The sequence below is a fragment of the Palaemon carinicauda genome, chromosome 34 (genome assembly GCF_036898095.1).
Source record: "Palaemon carinicauda isolate YSFRI2023 chromosome 34, ASM3689809v2, whole genome shotgun sequence".
NCBI classification, from domain to species: domain Eukaryota; kingdom Metazoa; phylum Arthropoda; class Malacostraca; order Decapoda; family Palaemonidae; genus Palaemon; species Palaemon carinicauda.
The window spans coordinates 41,388,975-41,408,974 of NC_090758.1; the positions used below are offsets into that span (position 1 = coordinate 41,388,975).

At 36.0% G+C, this 20,000-nt stretch overlaps 1 protein-coding gene across 5 annotated transcripts in view; it reads left to right on the top strand.

Moving 5' to 3' along the window:
- LOC137627125 (tyrosine-protein phosphatase 10D-like) overlaps positions 1-20,000 on the top strand; it is a 66,345-nt gene that overhangs the window by 1,665 nt on the left and 44,680 nt on the right. For all 5 annotated transcript variants that reach the window (XR_011041134.1, XR_011041133.1, XR_011041132.1 and 2 more), the window contains exon 2: positions 3,777-3,880. Coding sequence is in view for 2 of the 5 variants with exons in the window: in XM_068358186.1 (XP_068214287.1) it covers positions 3,777-3,880 (104 nt within the window). In the remaining 3 variants the exon portion in view is untranslated. The remainder of the gene's footprint in view (positions 1-3,776; positions 3,881-20,000) is intronic.

Genomic DNA, 20,000 nt, shown 5'->3' on the forward strand with positions numbered 1-20,000 from the left:
TTTGTTCAGTGTACTTTCCTCTTGGTAAGGGTAGAAGAGACTCTTTAGCTATGGTAAGCCGCTCTTCTAGGAGAAGGACACTCCAAAATTAAACCATTGTTCTCTAGTCTTGGGTAGTGCCATAGCCTCTGTACCATGGTCTTCCACTGTCTTGGGTTAGAGTTCTCTTGCTTGAGGGTACACTCGGGCACACTATTCTATCGTATTATTTTTTTTCTTCCTCTTGTTTTTTTTGAAATGGTGTGTTGGGCAGGCTTAATAGAAAGGCCATGGATGCCTGGTAGTTTATCAAGAGGTTGTCTTTTCCTTTTCTGATTCTTTTTCTTCTCAAAGCCATCCTTACTGTCCTCCCTTCAGTTGAAGTGGCTATCCTGGAGGGTATTTAGCCTTGCATGGTGTATCGGCTCCTCCGTGTTGACCAGTTTTTCCAACTTTTTACTATTGTCTATGGGTATCATCAATCACTTTATTTATAATTCTGTACATATTGTTTTTGTTATAATTCTTGCTAGTCTAGTTTTTAAGTATGATGTCTATTTTTATTTCTATTAATTATTATGCTCTCTGGAGACATTGAGGAAAATCCGGGACCAGTACGTCCTAGATTTCGTCAATGTCGTTTTCTGTATTGCAATATTCGTGGTCTTCATGAAAATATCCAAGACCTTACAGTTGCGCCCAGACAGTATGATATTCTTTTGTGCTCAGAAACTTTGGTTTCTAATAGAGGCACTCATCTGAGCTCCTTATAACTGGTTTTAAAAAGCCAATAATGTTGAAACGTGATGCCATCCCTAGGACCAGGGGAATGGCGGTGTATATTAGGACGGAGTACCCTGCTTCTCGTAAGTCCTGCTATCAATGTGGATGTCATGAGATTCAGGTAATAAAAGTTTGTGGCAGGCATAACAACTTTTATTTGTGTTCGATCTACCGGAATCCAGACATGGATGATTCTATCTTTGATTGTCTTCTTACCATTATGGCTAAGATACAAGGAGATGACAGATAGGCTTCTTTTGTCTTTGTTGGTGATATATATCTCTCCTACCGATCGCCATGGCTTAGGAGCTTTAGACTTTGCCTCTGAATCAGGCTGTGAGCAAATTATAAATGAAGCTACTCACAGGTCTGGTAATAGCTTGGACCTCGTATACACTGACTCCCCTGGCGTTATAACTAGTAAGGTTGGTTCTCCAGTCGGGACATTTGATCATGCCTTGATTTCATTAGTAGTGAAGACTGAGCAGCCTGTCCCTGATATATCATACTCTTGTAAAATTTATATGAAATCCCAAGCAGACTGGAATGGGATTTTGCATGATCTTTTGTACTTGAATTGGTCATAATTATATAGTAGTGTAGATACTGTTGCCCCTTTGAATGAGAATCTAGTCAACATAATTGATAGGCGTATCCCTTCTCGTGTGCTAAGGTACCGAGTGAAGGACAAACCATGGTTCAATGATGATTGTAGACGTGCCTATTTGGAGAAGCAGGAGGCCTATCACCGTTGGAAGGGTAACAGATCAGATTTGACCTGGAACAACTATACTCAGCTTCGAGCTTTTGCTCAGAGAGTTTATGCCTCAACTGAAAAGGAGTACAATTTAACCATAAAAGAAACCCTTTCTGTACAACTCAGGAACATAAATGGTGGTCTACCCTTAAATCTGCACTCTTTGGTGTAGATGCAACAGTTCCTCCTTTACTTAAACCAAATGGCTCAGTCACTCACTGTCCAAAGAAAAAGGCAACCCTGTTGGCTGATGTTTTTGACAGTAAACAGAGTAATGAAAAACTTGAACTTCCTCATTCCTGTTTTCCTGAGGCTAAACTAACTAGTTTAGCTTTCCGATCTCGTGAGATCAAAGCTCTGTTGAAGGACCTTAATGCTTATGGAGTTATAGACCCGAATGGTATTTTTCCTTTTTTTTTATAAAGACAGCAGATTTCTTAGCTCCAAAGTTATCTGTTATTTTGCGCAAGTTAGCAAGAAGAGGAGCTTTTAAGAACTTGTTGGAGAATTGGTAATGTTACTCCTCTTTGTAAATGTGCTCGTGGTAGCTCAAGTCCCACTGATTACCGCCCAATTTCCATAACTCCCATATTATCTAAAGTTTTTGAAAGTTATCTGGCAAAACGTCTTAATAGGTTTGCTGAAGGTACTCATCTACTCCCTAGTTTGCAATTTGGTTTTCGTAAAGGCTTTGGAGCATGTGATGCCCTTCTTACAATCTCCAATGCTGTACAGAAATCCCTTGATTGTGGTCAGGAAGTTCGTATGATTGGCCTTGATTTTAGTGCTGCCTTTGACCGTGTTAATCATGAGGCCCTTGTTTTCAAACTGAAACAGTTGGGAGTGGGTGGGTCGTTTCTTAGCATTATTATCGATTTTTTAAGTAATAGATCATAAAGAGTTGTTGCTGATGGGCACCATAGTGAGTATAGGAATGTGATATCCGGTGTTCCACAGGGTAGTGTTCTTGGCCCATTACTTTTCATACTATATACACATGACATGGGGTTTGGCCTAGAAAACAAGCTTGTTGCATATGCAGATGATGCTACTCTTTTTGCATCTATTCCATCCCCTGAATGTAGATCTGGGGTTGGTGAATCCCTTAATAGAGATTTAGCTAAAATCAGTGCATGGTGCAAATTATGGGGTATGAAGTTGAATCCTTACAAAACTCAAAGTATGATTGTAAGTAGATCAAGGACGGTGGCTCCTCAACATCCAGATCTCAGTATTGATAATGTTTCTTTAAATTTGTATGACTCTTTTAAAATTTTAGGTGTGATTCTCGACAGCAAATTTACTTTTGAGAAACATATAAGGTCTGTGTCTTCTTCAAATGCACAAAAAATTGGCTTATTGAGAAAGTCTTTTAAGATTTTCGGTGATCAATCTATTCTGAAGAAGTGTTTTAATTCTTTCTTTCTACCTTGTTTTGAGTATTGTTCTCCTGTCTGGGGTTCAGCTGCTGATTCTCATCTTAATTTGTTGGACAGAAACTTACGGTCTATCCAATTTCTTATTCCTGATCTAGATATTAATCTTTGGCACTGTCGTTCAATTAGTTCATTATGCATGTTGCATAAAATTTTCATAACTCTGACCATCCTTTACATTCAGATCTCCCTGGTCAATTCTATCCTGTTCGTAATACTAGGCAGGCAGTTAATTCTAATAGCCAGGCCTTCTCCATCATGAGGCTCAATACTACACAGTATTCTAGAAGTTTTATTCCAGCTGTTACCAAGTTGTGGAATGATCATCCTAATCGGGTAGCTGAATCAGTAGAACTTCAAAAGTTCAAAGTTGGAGCAAATGCTTTTATGTTGACCAGGCTGACATGAGTCTTTTTATAGTTTATATATGACATATCTGTTTTTGACGTTGTTAATAGTTTATATAGGACATATCTGTTTTGACGCTGTTACTGTTTTCAGAATGATTTATTGTTAATTTATTCTCATCATTTATTTACCTCCTTATTTCCTTTCCTCACTGGGCTATTTTTCCCTGTTGGAGCCCTTGGGCTTATAGCATCTTGCTTTTCCAACTAGGGTTGTAGCTTGGCTAGTAATAATAATAATAATAATAATAATAATAATAATAAACCCACAAATTATATAGAAAAAAATAAACATAAATTTTTAGTTTTCGAAGGGACTGTGTCCTTTCCTCTTCATAAAACAAACGGAAACTTGTGTATTCTAATGCATGTTTATTAACCTTGCATTTGCTTATCTCCACCTACCGCCTTCAGGACCCAATGCACCTGGGAGGTTCATCATGTGGTACCGGAATGAAACGGCAATTTTGGCGCTGTGGCATCGGCCTCACCCGGCTGGAATCTACTCCCATTACCAAGTAAGTGGATACGACACCAAAGGATTTATTGTAATGGGTTTGGTGTCTTATTTGGAATGGACAACCGACCTTGATTTGTAGTTATTAGCTCTAAAATTTTTTTTTTTTTTTTTTTTTTTTTACAAAGGTGTGCTTATTGTGTAGGGGTGTGGCTGAATGCGCTACGTGTATGCATAATGATATCAATGTAGACTTATTTGATATTGATTATTCACTTTATAGAACATTTTCATTTTATGCATGACACTAGATTTGTACAGTTTGGTCTTTATTGTCCACTGCAGGACATTATATCTGATACTGGAAAATATTTGCAATTTCGGCTACCTATATATATATATATATATATATATATATATATATATATATATATATATATATATATATATATATATATAAACAACCATTCACTCTCCATCTGTCTAAATCATGGGAATGTTTTGGATTAATATTATTATCATTATTATTATTATGTTGGTATGAAGTCCATATTCTTCTCCATCTGGTAACAGTGCAATTTACTGTATTGTCGCCTTATCTGTTTAAAATGTTGGATATTTATCGACACCAGATATTTCCTTAGTTCACCTAAGTACTGCAACGTGGTATGCATATCTCACTGGCATTATCAGTAGGTGGAACATGCTGTGCTTGAAAGGCTTAGTGACACTGGGCTGTTTCCACTTTCGTTGTTCTTGTTTCAATTTTTAAAGATATCATTACACTTGAATTTTTTATACTTTACTTTTATTCTGACGGCTGTTTTTTTTTTTCCCCGGTCCTCTACAGCAGGGGAACCCTACTCTCTACAGGACATACACTCTCATTATATCTTGTTCGCTCACAGTATTCAACATTTTACATCACGTATTGCTCATTTACTGTTAAATCATCACTGTCAAAGGACATATATTTTGGAGAGAGAGAGAGAGAGAGAGAGAGAGAGAGAGAGAGAGAGAGAGAGAGAGAGAGAGAGAGAGAGAGAGAGAGAGAGAGCTAATTCCACCTCTGTCCTTGCTGTTCTCTGCCTTCTAATATTTGTTTGCCCTTCCCTTATCAGCTCCTCTTTTTCATCTTTCCTATATTAATTTCCTCCTCTCTGATAGTCGTCGTCATCGTTACCCTTGCCCTATTCCTTTCTTCCCCATTTTCTTCTGTACTCTGCTCTCCCTATTCCTCATCTCCATAATTTCACTTCACCTTTTTTTTCCTATTTTCCATTTTCCTTCCTCTTTCCTCTACGTATCATTAGAGTCGATATTGGTTCTGGAATACTTTATCTGTTTTTTTTTTCTGTAGTTCTACGTGTTCTCTTCATGAGAGAGAGAGAGAGAGAGAGAGAGAGAGAGAGAGAGAGAGAGAGAGAGAGAGAGAGAGAGAGAGAGAGAGAAGCGGTAGCGTAATTTAAGAGACCCCTCATTTAACCATTTCCCTTTTACTGATACTGTCGTTGACTGTCTCTGCCTTATAATATTTTCTTGTTTTGACCCCATTTTTTTTTTTTTTTGCATCTCCTCTAGCTGCTTCTGTCTTATAAAGTTGAAATGTTCAGAATGACTGTCTTTCACTTCCTTAAATGTCCCCAGTGAAATCTTTCATGAATTCAATATTAGTGCATATGTTCCTCATATCCTTAATTATCATAGAACTCCTCATCCCTCCCACCGTTACTCTCACTGATTGTACCCTTTGTCTCATCACATATTATTGTTATTATTATTATTATTAGTAGTAGTAGTAGTAGTAGTAGAAGTAGTAGTAGTAGTAGTAGTAGTAGTAGTAGTAGTAGCCACGTTACAACCCTAGTCAGAAAACCAGGATGTGATGATGCCATAAGCTCAAGAGTTCCAACAAGATAAAACACCACAGTTAGAAAATCAATTAAGACAATGAATAAACTACAAGAGAATTAGTGAACAATTAAAAAAAGATAGGCTGAGAACAATAACAACAGACCTTCCATGTGCATTACAAACTTTAAAAGCTTAAAAAAATACAAGAGAAGAAAAATATAATATATAATAGTGTGTCGAAGAGTTCCTTGAGGCGAGAGATCTCTTCCCCAAGGCAGTGGAAGACCATGGTACCGAAGCTTACGGCACTAATCTTCTCCTAGAAGAGCTGCCTATCATAGCTAAAGAGTCTCTTCCACGCTTACCAAGAGGAAAGTAGCCACTGAACAATTACATTGCATTAGTTTAACACTTGAGTAAGAAAGAATTGTCTGGTAATCACAGTTCTGTCCGTTCTATGAGGACAGAGCAGATTGTGAAAAGAATAGGCCTGACTAATCAGTTTATTTGTAGGCGAAGAAAAATGGAGACGTAACAAGTGAGAGGGATCCAATGTGATACTGTCTGGCTAGTCAAGTCAAAGGACCCAATAACTCTCTAGTTGTAGTATTTCAATGGGTGGCTGGAATGTTATAAAAAAAGTTCCAGACCTCTTTGTCCTATATTTAATTACATTTGATGACCAGGGTAACAAGGAGGGTGACTAGTGTATTTTGCAGTCAGGAAAGGTGGAATAATTATTTCCATAGTTGGATTTGGCGGTTCTTTGTCCAAACCTGATTAAAAACCGTTGATTCAGAAGCTTGTGATCTCTATACAGTTCTTGAAACACTTTACGTTGATGTTCAGAAACTCGTCAAATGAAAATCTTGTCATTGGAGGTACTCTTTTCCAGCAAAAGGACATCAACAAATATACATGGACTTCACCATGTGGCATTTGCTGAAATAAAATAGATCACATAACAATTAATAAAGAGAGAAGGAGGCCAGAAATGTAAGAAGCCTGTGAAGTGCAGATATTGGTAGTGATCACCAGGTCCTCGTTGACACACTGAAATTAAAACTGAAAACACTCAACAGAAATGTAGATAGAATACCTAGGTTTGATACAACCAAGCTTGTGCAAGATGATCACAGAGAAACATCTGCAATTGAATATAGGAATCTATTTGAATTATTAGAGATTTTGAGATATGAAGGAGAGACACTTGATGAAAAATGGTGTGGTATTAAGGACATATATCAGTAGTTAGTAGTCAGGTTTCGGGACATGCACTTAAAAGGAAAAGCCATGGGTATCAAGTGATACTTAGGATACTATAAAAAGAAACAAAGACAGAAATTGAATGTTGAAGGTTTTCGAGGAAGTAAGGAAAATTACAAAGTAGAGGGTGCTAAGTAATCCAGTATCGATAGAGGTCAAAATAAAAGCCAAGAATGAAGGGGGGGGGGTGATATTTAGACAGGAAAGCAGATAAGGCTAACTAAGCTATGAACTCAGGGAGCAGTTATGTTGTAAGAATTGCACATAGAATTATTGATGAAATTTATATGGGAGCCAAGTAGATGGAGCATATGGCCATTAAAAAGAGAGATGGGTCTGTTTTAACAACAGAGGATGAAGAAAGGCAAAGTGAGGTCATTAATAGGAAAGACAAAGGGAATAATTTGAATGATATGCCTGAAGCTGATGAACATCTTGATGTTCCCATGGATTAATTCAGTGTGTTTGAAATCGAAGCTAGTATTGAAAAACTCAGGAGATGGAAAGCCCTTGGTCATGGTGGAATAACTGCTGAGATAGAACTGGCTGAAAATTAAGTGAATCCCAGAATACTTAATAAGTTATTTTGTAAAATGTGGCATGAAGAGACAAAACCTGATGAAAGGGGGCTAGGGGTGTCGGGGAAAATGGCAAACAAAATAATTACAGAGCCATCATACTTACGTCAGTTGTCATGAAAATATATAGGATTTTTATTCTAAATTCACTAGAGAGAAAGATTGAAGGAAAGGTGATATTATTACGTAATTTTGTACTGCACCAGACATCAGGCAAAACCAATTCTGAATAGCTAATGCAGGTATGATCTAAGCAGTAAAAGTGTTACTACTCCTTTTCCTGCTTTTCAGTCTTGTTAATTAACATGATCTCTCCATCTTTGTATTTCATAAGATTATCCTCGTTACTTGCAAACTTAAGTTTATTTTCCTGCATTATCATTTCAATATCTTCATTCCATTTACATTCTTTTGTTAGAACATCTGCAATCATGTCTTTCTTTCCATCCAGCCAACTGTAAGACTCAATACATCCCTCAGTCAACATGTCCTTCATCTCCTGTATGCTGTTCCTGAGAAGCCTTTCCTCAACCTGCTTGGTACTCCCAGCAGATTCTAGCATGGGTATTGAATCTGTGAACAATTTGATTGGAATTTTCTTTCTATACTGACCAAATAATAACTGTTCAATCTGACTCACAAAAAACTGACTGTTATCAATAATCTTAGTCATACTTCTGGTTTCAGCCGCCTTTGCAGAATGACATACCTTCTGGATAGTCTTTGACTTCGAGTTAATAGGGACCACACGTCTATTTCTCTTACCTCCTAGTAAAATCAGATTGCCACATATGCTTCTCTCATGTGTATTAAACGAAGCATCTGTAAATCCATATATCTTCAAATATTCTTTTTTGTCAACTCTTGTAAATTCTACTTTATTTGGTCTATCATTTATCTTATCGATTGTATGACAAAATAGCTAGTCCCTCTATAGCTAGTACAAAACGGCTAGTTCCAAAATAGCTAGTATACCAAGACAGCTAGTTTCAAAATAGCTAGTATACCAAAACAGCTTGTTCCAAAATAGCTAATATACCAAGTTAGCTACTATACTAAGTTAGCTAGTATACCAAAACAGCTAGTGAACAAAAAACTGGAATAAAAAATACTTAAAAACCTGCAAGACTATTTAAAATTCATAAAATTATTTGGTAATGCCAGTATACAAGAAATAAACTTATCAAAATTTAATAAATTCATTGGTAACACCAATATACAAGAAATAGACTATTCAAAATTCATATTTAATCAGTATTTTATAAGATAGGTAATACCACGAAGGAATTCAAATGTCGACATTTCTTCATTTTGGAGTCTTTGTTTTAAAGTTTGAATCCTCCCATTGATTTCTTTGGCTTTTTTGCTTGTAGTCTCCCTTTCGCCCGATAAATAAGAGGTCAACTTATTTCTTTGCATAGTTTCTTCCTTCTGAATACCTCTTAAAAACCGCCATAAGGAAGGGTACGGGGAATCATATAGGGTTTGAATCGCTCGGTGCCATCCTTCAATCATGTTTGTGGTTCTCGGTAATCCATCTGTCGACCTTTGTGCAACGCTCCAAATCATTGGTGAACATAGAGGTGGCTTTCTTCTTCCTCCTGTTCTTTGAGGTCTTCCAATGTCTCTATCTTCGAAATGACAGTACAATTCTTCCATTTCTTGCTCCATTTGAAGATCTTCTATTGTGTCCAGCAATTCTTCAAATGCTTTGGTTATATCATCTGGGTCTAAAGCAGCAAGCAATTTACAATAAAGGCAAGAGTTAGTATCAGTTAGTTACGTAAGTATTTGTTAACCCAATACTGTGAATTTCCCTCCAAATTGCCCGTGAAAGATGGAAGAAACACCCTTGCAACTGTAAATTTGGAAAGACGTATTTGAAAGCATCCATAACTGGTTTCTCAAAATCTGTGGTAATTGTTTTTGGCTGTAAGTCTGGGCGCTTTTCTTTCAAGATACTAAAGGCTTTTTTATATGTTTCCTTTGTTTTATTTGTCAACAAGATGCAGACATGCAAATAAATATTCACTTTTAATAGCGTGGATCGTGTACAGTAGATAAAATAGTTGTGGAACCATTTTGAATGTACCGTCACATATCAAGAATGTCCAGCATAGTTTCACTTGCGAATATTAGTGTTTCCTGAGAATCACTTTCATCATAAAGTAAAAAGCGTTCTTTAGCACTCCCTATAGTAATTGTTTCAAATTCTTCAGGTAAATTGATTTCTGAAAGTGATTCCGGTTCTGGAAAGTAGCCTTCTGTTTTTTGCCTTTTTCGTTGAATGCATTTTGTAAGTGCTTTTCTTTTTGGCATGCAAGACGAAGTTTCACAATCAACATTTTGAGTAATTTTAGCAATGATTCTACGTGGTGGAGCTGTTGAACCAGAAGCTTCGTTTCATAACACTTAAGACTATCGTAACTTTTTTTTTGGCATATCGGGTGCATGTGAATGATTCTGACCCAAACTTACATCACTTGTATCACTAAAATCAACCAGAGTTATGGCAGTTCCTTTGCAGCCTTTGATTACGTATCTCCAGTTCTGCGTTTCGTTATTGGTTGTATTCTTTCGATAAACATATCCCTCATGACATATTTGGTCATCCCCTTTTTGCCGTTTTATCACTTTCATGTTGATGGGCTTGTCAAACTAAAACAAATATTTTGGATAACCCAGATTTAAAGTTATTTTAGAAAGTGCATATTAAGAGTTTCCAATTAGAACTTACTGTTTGGAACAAGCTATTTCAGAGCCATCCATTTTGAAATATGCTGTTTTGGCATACTTGCTATTTTGGAACTAGCTGTTTTGGAACTAGCTGTTTTGGCATACTAGCTGTTTTGGAACTAGCTGTTTTGGTATACTAGCTGTTTTGGTATGCTAGCAATTTTGGAACTAGCTGTTTAAGACTAGCTATTTTGGAACTGCCTATTCTGGGACTAGCTGTTTTGGGTTTCACCAATCTTATCAATTATAAAATTTACCTTTTTTTAAGATATTTCAATGTAGCACTACTATTTTTCTTGGACATCTGCAATGCTGTGATAGAAAGTTCAGGTCTTGTATTGGCTGCTAACCAGCTAAACTTTCCCACATACTTGCAAAATACTTTTAGTTCCTGATTAGTCAAATGTTCACTAGCTTTTTTTTTTTTATATCTTCCACTTTCTCAAGACTCCTCGCATAATCATCCATTGAGATTGTTATTCCAGTTTCTGTTTTGATGATATCTATCCATATGAACCGAAATTTATTCTTTTCTATCTTTGAAACTTGTAATTTTTCTTTACACAAGTCTGTTACTTTCTTTACAAATCCTTTTGTACCAGATATCGAAAAATCATCTACATGAGTAAGTATCATACCAATCAGATTTCCTTCACTCTGCTGATAGTAGTATGCCTCATCCCCACTCACGGTCTTCAGACCTTTTTCTTTGAAAATCTGCTGAACTTTCAGCCAAAATTTTCTACTGGCATCACCCAATCCATATAATGGTTTTCTGAGTTTCCAAATAATGTTTTCTTTTTTTAAATCCTTTGGAGGATCTACAAATACATTCCTGTTAAGTATGTTTGACTATAAAAATGTTGTTTTGATGTCAATAGACTGAAGCTCAAAATTCTCATTTGCAGCCAAGGACAAGAACACTTTCATGCTTTCACGCATAGCTGTTGGTCAATCAGCTTGGGGTTTTTCTTTTTCATGAAATCCCTTGGCGACAATTCTCCCTTTGTCATCAGTTTTTTGTCCGTCATGCTTTTCCTTTTTCGTGATCACCCATCTGCTGCCTATCTTTTCTTGCCCTACATCTTCCACTTCCTCGGAAGTGTCAAAATGTAACAAAATTACATATTCTTTCTTCTTTACTTCTAACACTTCTGGCATCTTGTGATATTTAACAGGTAATTCCACTATATAACTTGTTATTTCCTCACAAAAACACTAGTTTTTTTTTTAAGTCAACCAGAATGCTCTAATGAAATCCTTCTTAGTTTCCTCTTTATTATCTTGAGATATTGTCTTCATTTTTAGATTACTGGCTGGAGGATCCCCTGATATTTTCTCTTCTTCTGCCATTTTAGGAGTAGAGTCCACTGCTTTTGCTTTGTTGTGTGCTTCTCTTGAAATTTCCGAAGGAATATTTCTTTGAGAGCAAAATTGTACTTTGCAACTGGCTACTTTCTTTAAATCGCCATTCATCCAAATGTAAACATCTCTTCCTCTGTGTGTGAACACCTTTACTGGACCACACCAGGCTTTTTTTCATTTTATCTTGGTAAAATACCATAACCCCCTCTTTGAAAATGATATTAAATTTATTGTTTTCATGTTGTGAAGCCTTTTTCAGCTTTGAAGAATATTCAGCTTCCTTGAATTGCTTGGTGATCATGTGAGGTCTCTCGATCATTAACTTCACATTCTCACTGTCAAACATCGACTCAGTGGCGACATTTCCTGTAGAAATTCCAGGTATTGTTACAGCCTTTCCTGTCACCAAATGCATAGGGTTATATCCTAAAATACTGGTGTTTGTATTATGATTCCAAGCAGCCATCTCTACAGCCTTCTTTAAATCCATTTTCTTATCTGCCTCTCGAATTTTCTTCACCGTCATATCTGGTTACGTTCGTTTATTCCATTGGTCCAGGGTGAGTAATTTGGACCAAATTTTACTTCAAAACCTAGTTTTGAAGCAAACTCGTCAACTTCGTGGTTCTTAAACTCTGATCCGTTATCTGCCCAGTATCCTTGAGAAAGGAACCCAAACCTTCAGTTCCATACTGTGTTGAGAGATTCACCCACTGACTCGGCGGTTTTACCATTCAAAACTGCTCCTTGAATAAATCTGGTGAAGGAACAGATCATCCCTAATACAGAAGTCTCTCCATATAGCTTTAAGTCCATGGTTACAATCTGATTAACATAAAAAACTATTGGTAATGCAACTTTAGGAGTGTCCTGGGATCTCTTGCATTTTTTAGATATATTGCAGTTTTCACACACTTCTTTTATTGTTTTTCGCATTTGCTCATTAAGTTTTCCTGCATTCCTATATGCATGAATTAGTTGATTTTCATTCTTGTGGTTGGCTACTTCATGAATCTTCTTCACCTTCTCATAACTCTCTACATCTACTTCCTTCTTCAAGTAAAATACAGTGGTGTCTATAGTCCAAAATTCTCTATCTTCATACAGCTGAAGAGCCATATTACCTCCTGCAGTATACATACATTCGAACTCACGGGTTGTGTCAATGTTGATTGTCACTTTATCTCTATGCATACTTAAATCCATTTTCCATTCTTCATAGTATTTCTACCACACAACAATGGCACATTTTCAGCATCCAGCGCAAAAGCTCCAAGCAAAATCCTTCTGAAAGTATCAGATTTTTCAGATTCCTTTATTGTTATTGGTATTTCTATAATTTCCTTACTTTCATATATTCTACTTGGACCAAATCTGAGTTTTTTGAAACATCTCCTTTTATGCAAATTTTCCTTCTTAATACCATTCTTCTTCAGATATTTTTCCAGCCATCTTTTTCCAACTAAGCTACTTGGACAACCAGTATCCAAAATCAGAGCTCCTACTTCGGTAACTTCTTTAGCAAACATTACATCGCTGATATATACATGAATGATCTCTGATACTTCTTTCATACTTACAAAATTCACATTCTTTCCTTTCTTCAACATTTCTTCAATCTTTTCCAAGATTTTTGCTACATTTTCTTCGACCATAATCACTCTTTCAGTCAAATTTTGCTGCTGTTTCCGATCATTTGACACAGAACTACTATTGGAAGATGATCTTCCATTTGAAAATGGCCTACCATTGGAGTATGGTCTAAAACTGGACAAATGCCTCGAAGATGATCCTTGTCTTGATGGTGTCCATGAGGGAGCTCTCCTATATGTTCCAGACTGAGTCCTCCAAAATCCTGGATTAGAATCTGATCTACAAAATCTATGAAAATCAGGCCTTTGGTTAAAATTATGCCATCTTTACCATCTTCAGAAGATTAAGAACTTCATTGTCTTCTCGCGGTCTCCTATCAGTTCCATCATGTGTCTCCAGAGCATCCATCTGTCTTCTTTTCTTTTCTTTTCTGCTTTTTCTACCATCATAACACCTAACAAGTAATAAAAATTTACAGTAACTTCCTCTCTCATACAATCACAGATCAAGACTTCAAACTTGTCCCAGTAAGTTTCATTAGTATCCTCTTCCTTTACGGAAAATTCCAAGATTGACTTGAGAACATCAATACACTTCTCTGCTGCAGTTTTTGCATACTTTTGCTTAAGAATTTTCAAAACTGCTGCTACATTTTTGTTTGGAGCCTCAGATGTTTTATCCAATAGCACAGAAACAACATAATCTTTGACATTATTATTTTTCTTCAGGCTCTCCAGTAAATAAGTATACTTCGTAAAATTATCATCCTTGTTCGAGGTATTCCACTTTCTACTTCTTGAAAAAACTTTTCAAAAGTTTGACTGACCCAGATTGGAGGAGGTTACGCTTCCAATCCTTTGGCAATTTCTTCACTAATAATTTTTCCCATTGTAATGATCGCTGTTAAATCATAAGCACCTCCCTTTACTACACTTGTCGAAATATCTTTATGCATAATTTTGATATGCTGTTCCTTTTCCATCCTGTTCATGAAATTCTTTTTACATATGTAATATATGTAAAATTACATGTTTAAATACATGACCTAAGAGGTCAATATGGAAGTAGGAGCAAGTGTGAGGAATGCCATAGTCATGTCATAACCAGGATGCGAATGCCAAACCTCAGCAATGTAACATTTTTATGAAGAATAAACACAAATACAAATCGTGAGAAAGAGTTGTGTCGCACCAGATGCAGGTGTCTTCCTATATTAATGTTTAGTTTACATTATGTATTTAAATGCTGAGATAACTGACTATACAATATCTGTGATATTGATATTTTAGCCAGTTCTCAATAAGTTGTCATACGGAATGGTCATCCGACCAAACCATCTATACTCCTGTGATGGAGATGTTAATAACTGTTTTAAAGGAATAAACTATTTTAAAGTTAACTAACCTAGACTTATTTGAAGATGTAACCTACCAATTCTAAATATTACAACACATTGAAGAGACATTTGATGGGAACCCGAATGTGTGTTAATAACAGTACCACACCAACAATTGGTGGCAGTGAATAAAACTCTAAGAACCAGAGAAAGATCTTCAAGAACCAGCGAATAAAACTCTAAGAACCAGAGAAAGATCTTCAAGAACCAGCGAATAAAACTCTAAGAACCAGAGAAAGATCTTCAAGAACCAGCGAATAAAACTCTAAGAACCAGAGAAAGATCTTCAAGAACCAGCGAATAAATACTCTAAGAACCAGAAAAAGATCTTCAAGAAAAACACATAAATCAACTTTAGTATCATTAGAATCACAAGTAATGAGTCTACAATTTTAACGAAGTATCTACGTCCACCGAAGAAATTAAAACATTGAATACCAACAAATAAATGTTATACAAACTGAGGAACTGGATCTTTAATCAACATCCTAAGAAAACCAAGGACTGACATTCAACGTTTACTAAACATTCGAGAATCATATCCAGGAAGCACTACATTCAACGGAAATCGGACCGAAAACATTCACCCAAACATCAATAAGAAGAAACAATCCAGTGAGAGAGAGAGGAAATGAAGGCATCACCCTTCGCCCATATAAACCGAAACTAAGTATATTTCTTTATTCATTTCAGTTTTAGACAGTGAAGTGTAGTTAATCGTCCATTATTGCTGGGGTGAGTTGTTTGTTAATCTTCATTTTTCCTTTCATTAAATGAAACTGTATTCAACTTCGAACTCTTGTCGAGAATTTTTTTTCTCTCTGTGCTAATTCCGTTTTCTTTCAGAAGTTCTCGGAAAATATCTTTATATTTGTGTCATTGTATTGGGGATTGTGTTATGATCTTTGTTTGAATAGTATTTATGCATTTACGCAGTGGACGTCTGTATTCATATAGAGATTTTGATAGGATTGCAAGGAATCAAAGAGATAAAAAACAAGTTAAAGTCAAAATGACACTTCCTGTCAGCCCAAGTAACCCCATCCCCGGCCCGAGTAACCCCATCCTGGCTCCCATTGTTACCTTAGTTAATGCCCGATGTTGAGTCTTGGATTTCTTCCGTCGACGCCCATTTAAATGCTAAACAAATTATAGACCCATTTGTACAATTACAAGAAGCTAAAAGTTTTAAAGACTTTTCTAAAGGAGATGCGAGTGCGTATTTGAGGGGAGTTTCGTTTCAAGAAGCAGTTACATGGGATGATTTCAAAGTTAGGCTACGTGCGGTCTGTGGCGGTGAGGAAGCCTTGGATGTAGTTTTATCATTAAGAAATACACTTAAGCCACTATGACTCGGCTTAATGTCATTGAGAGAGCAGCGCTCATTGCCGATAGGCTAAACGAGTATCAAGATATTTTATATAATTCCACTTGGGTTACTAGAGATAACATCTTGAAAGATTTCTTACGATTAATGTATTCAACTTGTATGACACTTATGTTGCCTGAAGCTTTAGTGCGGTGTTTTGATAAAAAGTTAATGCCAGCAAGTACAGAATTGGACGTATATAAACAGATAAAAAAACACATGTCTAAGTGTACTGATCTTGATCCCCTGTTTACACAGGTTTTTGCAAAAAATGAAACAAAGCCACAACAAGTAAACGTAGTTATTAATAGTCAAGTCGCGGGAATGACGTGTTATAATTGCAAACGTCAAGGTCATTTGATTGCACACTGCAGAACGAGATTCTGTTCGTTACATAATAGTTCTACTCATTCATATAGTCAGTGCTACTCGCGTAAGACACAACAGAATCCTAGAAATACATAGTCAAATCCACAGTCAATTCCACAGACAGTTCCATATGGAAATAAAAAGAAAAATCCTCAGTTCAATACGAAGAGGTATCAGCTATCCGTAACTTTCCGATACCTACTAATGTCAAGGGAATACAGCAATTTCTGGGGTGTAGTGGATATTACAGGCGTTTTATACGCAATTATTCAATAACAGCCGCTCCCCTAACTGATCTTACGAAGAAGGGCGTAGATTTCATATGGTCTCAGCAGCATCAACAGGTGTTTAATACCTTGAAAGATGAACTGTGTAGTTCTCCTATCTTAAAATTTCCTGATTCACTAAGGAATTCTTCATTGCAACAGACGCCTCAGACTTAGGAGTAGGTGGGGTATTGCTTCAGCAATATGAAAAACAATTTTTCTCGATAGCTTTTTATTCTCGAAAACTAAAAACTTCCGAAAGTAAGTATGCAGTAATAGACAAGGAAGGGCTAGCTATTGTTAATTCACTAGTGCATTCAAGTTCATAATATACGGTTATCCCGTTAAGGTTCTTACTGATCATAAACCACTAACCGACTTCTTTAAAGGCTTCATTCATAGCCTCAAACGAACTCGGTGGCATTTGATCATTCAAGACTTTGGCGCGAGAATCGAGTATTTACTAGGGAAAGCAAATATCATTGCTGATGCATTATCACGCAACCCCGCGTCATCTTGTACGGAGCCTTTAGCTTAATTAATAGATATATCAACATCCATGCCTATTGTTAAAACTATATCTGAAAAAGAAAATCTGGGCTGGAGTGCTGAATTATTACAGACTGAGCAAAGAAAAGATCAGAAATTAGAAAAAATTATAAATGCTTTGGAAGGCAATCGTAAGGAAAAGGAATATATAAAGTATACGCAGCAGAATTATATAATCAAAGACAATATTCTGTGTAGATCCGTGACAAGGAAAACCCGCAATACACCACATGTAACTAACGACCAGGTAGTGGTACCAATCTCACTTATATCCACTGTCCTAAATTGGTTGCATATAAACCTATTGCATGGACACCCGGGGTTCTCCATAATGTCACAGAAAGCCAAATCATTGTTTTATTGGCATACGATGCTTACAGATATAAAAAAACACATAGCTAATTGTTGCACTTGTCAGGAAAACAAAGGGAACACGAAAACACCTGTCAGCCTAGGGGCTTATCCCATGCCCAATCAACCCTTTGAAAGGTTACATTTAGATTTATTAACAGGATTTTACGAGTCAGACAGAGGAAATAAGCACCTCTTAGTAATTGTAGATGATTTGACTCGATTACAGAACTAATAGCGCTTAAAACTAAAACTGCGATTGAATGCGCTAGGAAGTTTTACGAGCGTTACATTTGTAAACATGTAATTCCACACATAATAATTTCAGACTCGGGTGGAGAATTTAATAATCATTTCCTTACCTCATTGAGTGAATTCCTTAGCATAAAGAAAATCAATACTATGATCTATCACCCAGAGTCCAATGGGGTAGTGGAAAGAGCGAATAGGAAGGTTTTAGATATATTAAGAGTAACACTAGGGGGATCAGACCCCAACTGGGATATTGCAATACTCGCGGTACTGAGTACTCTGAATCATTCATATCATATATCAATTAAAATGTCACCGCACGAGGCATTGTATGGTTCCCCAGTTAGAACGCCTTTCCATTTATTAACGCCTACTGTACAACTAATTTATCAAATCCTTTAAAAGAATGTATAAATGCAAGCAAAAGTCGTTTTGATATCCTTCGAAAGAATTTAGAAAAATCACAAATCATAATGAAAAGGAATCATGGTAAAATAGCGAAGCCAACTAAAACATATACCGTGGGTGAATGTATACATACAGGTAAATGTACGTAAAGGACTCAATTATAAACTAACACCTAAGTTTGAAGGTCCATTTAGCATTTTGGAAACATTAACAGCTAATAGATTTAGAGTTCAAAACGTATCCCAGCCCACTGATGGAAGAATTGTACCATTGGCTCACATAAGAAATTGAAATAAGAGAGAAGGGAGTGAGGGAATATTTTTTTTTTTTTTTTTTTGTTCTTTATCTATGAAGTTTATATGTTAACATTTTTTTCTTCTTAATACAGGAGTAATTACATATATTTTTCTCATTACAGGTTTCCAAGATGAAGTTTTTATTGTTAGGAGTGATATTGTTCGCTTAGACATTTTTCATCGTATGGGAAGAGCTCTAAAACTAAAAGTATAGATTTTAAATATGGCACTATAGTAGAAAGACAAGAAGACGTTTTTATTACATCAAGTAACGTAGTTGTTGAAGTACGCATGCTAGCAATTTTTCTCCCAGAGAATGACGTCACTAGCTTAAAGAGCGCCATTTCAAGGTTTGCTGTTTCATTAAATGAAATGCATAGAAGACACTTTCCTTTTAATACAGAGAGTTCGCTTGCATCGACACTAAAAGTTGCAGAGATGCTATCCGACGACTTGCAAAATAAGACTTACGAGGCAGAATCTCTGGCTCGTGACCTTTTGATGTGGACAGTAAGACACGATACCCTTGAAAAACGTGACCCGTTTATTTTTGCTGTACTAAACATCTTTGGTTTTATTGCAAGTTTAGGCTTAGGGATTTCCAATCGCCTTAAGATTAGTAATCAAAATAAGAAAATTGAGTTTTTGACTCATGAAAATGAATTGATTTCATCAGAACTAAGGAATCAGTTAGCTTCAATCAATCAAATTATGAGTTTGGTGAACGAACATTCTAGTAATATCAGTCAGATTATGGAAGTACAAGATTTGTTGGCAACGTTAACGTATTATGATTCAAAAATATATCATATACATAATAGAATTGCACATTTCATTGAGAAATCAAAAGACTAGACTTACCTAGACTTACTTGAAGATATAACCTACCAAGTCAAAGTATTACAACACATTGAAGAGACATTTGATGGGAACCCGAATGTGTGTTAATAACAGTACCACAAAACACATATATTTCATTTAATAGGTGTTTTTCTTGTGTCCATACGTGCCACATTTACAGAAAACATTCTATGTGTAGATAAAATATCTTCTATCCTATTTACTTCATTCTAGGTCCATTTCCTATTTTGGTCGAATCCTTTTCATCATTTATGTGGCCAAGCAAAGGTCCTCCAAAATTTTTACAATGATGAAAGACAAAACTACCATTGGTTTTCTGAATATGACCAAATTTGTCAAGTTCACAAATATCTTTGTTCAAGTCCATGCTATCTCTGTACATAACATCCATTTTAATTTAATTTTTCTTAAACACCAGAGGGATTTTAAGGGTAACATTCAGCTTAAATTCTCATAATGTTTAAATTTGAAAAATATTAACTTAATTTATCTTTATAAAACTAAAAGACAAAAAAAACACACACATACTCGTAAATTTTCTTGGGTGTAAACCTTCTCACTCGGAATTTTCTTTGAAGCGTCAACCTATGTCAACCAGCGTCATCTTCTCAATAAATAAAATAATACTGGTAATATAAGTAATATTTCTTGTTGTCTTCTTCCTACGTGAGG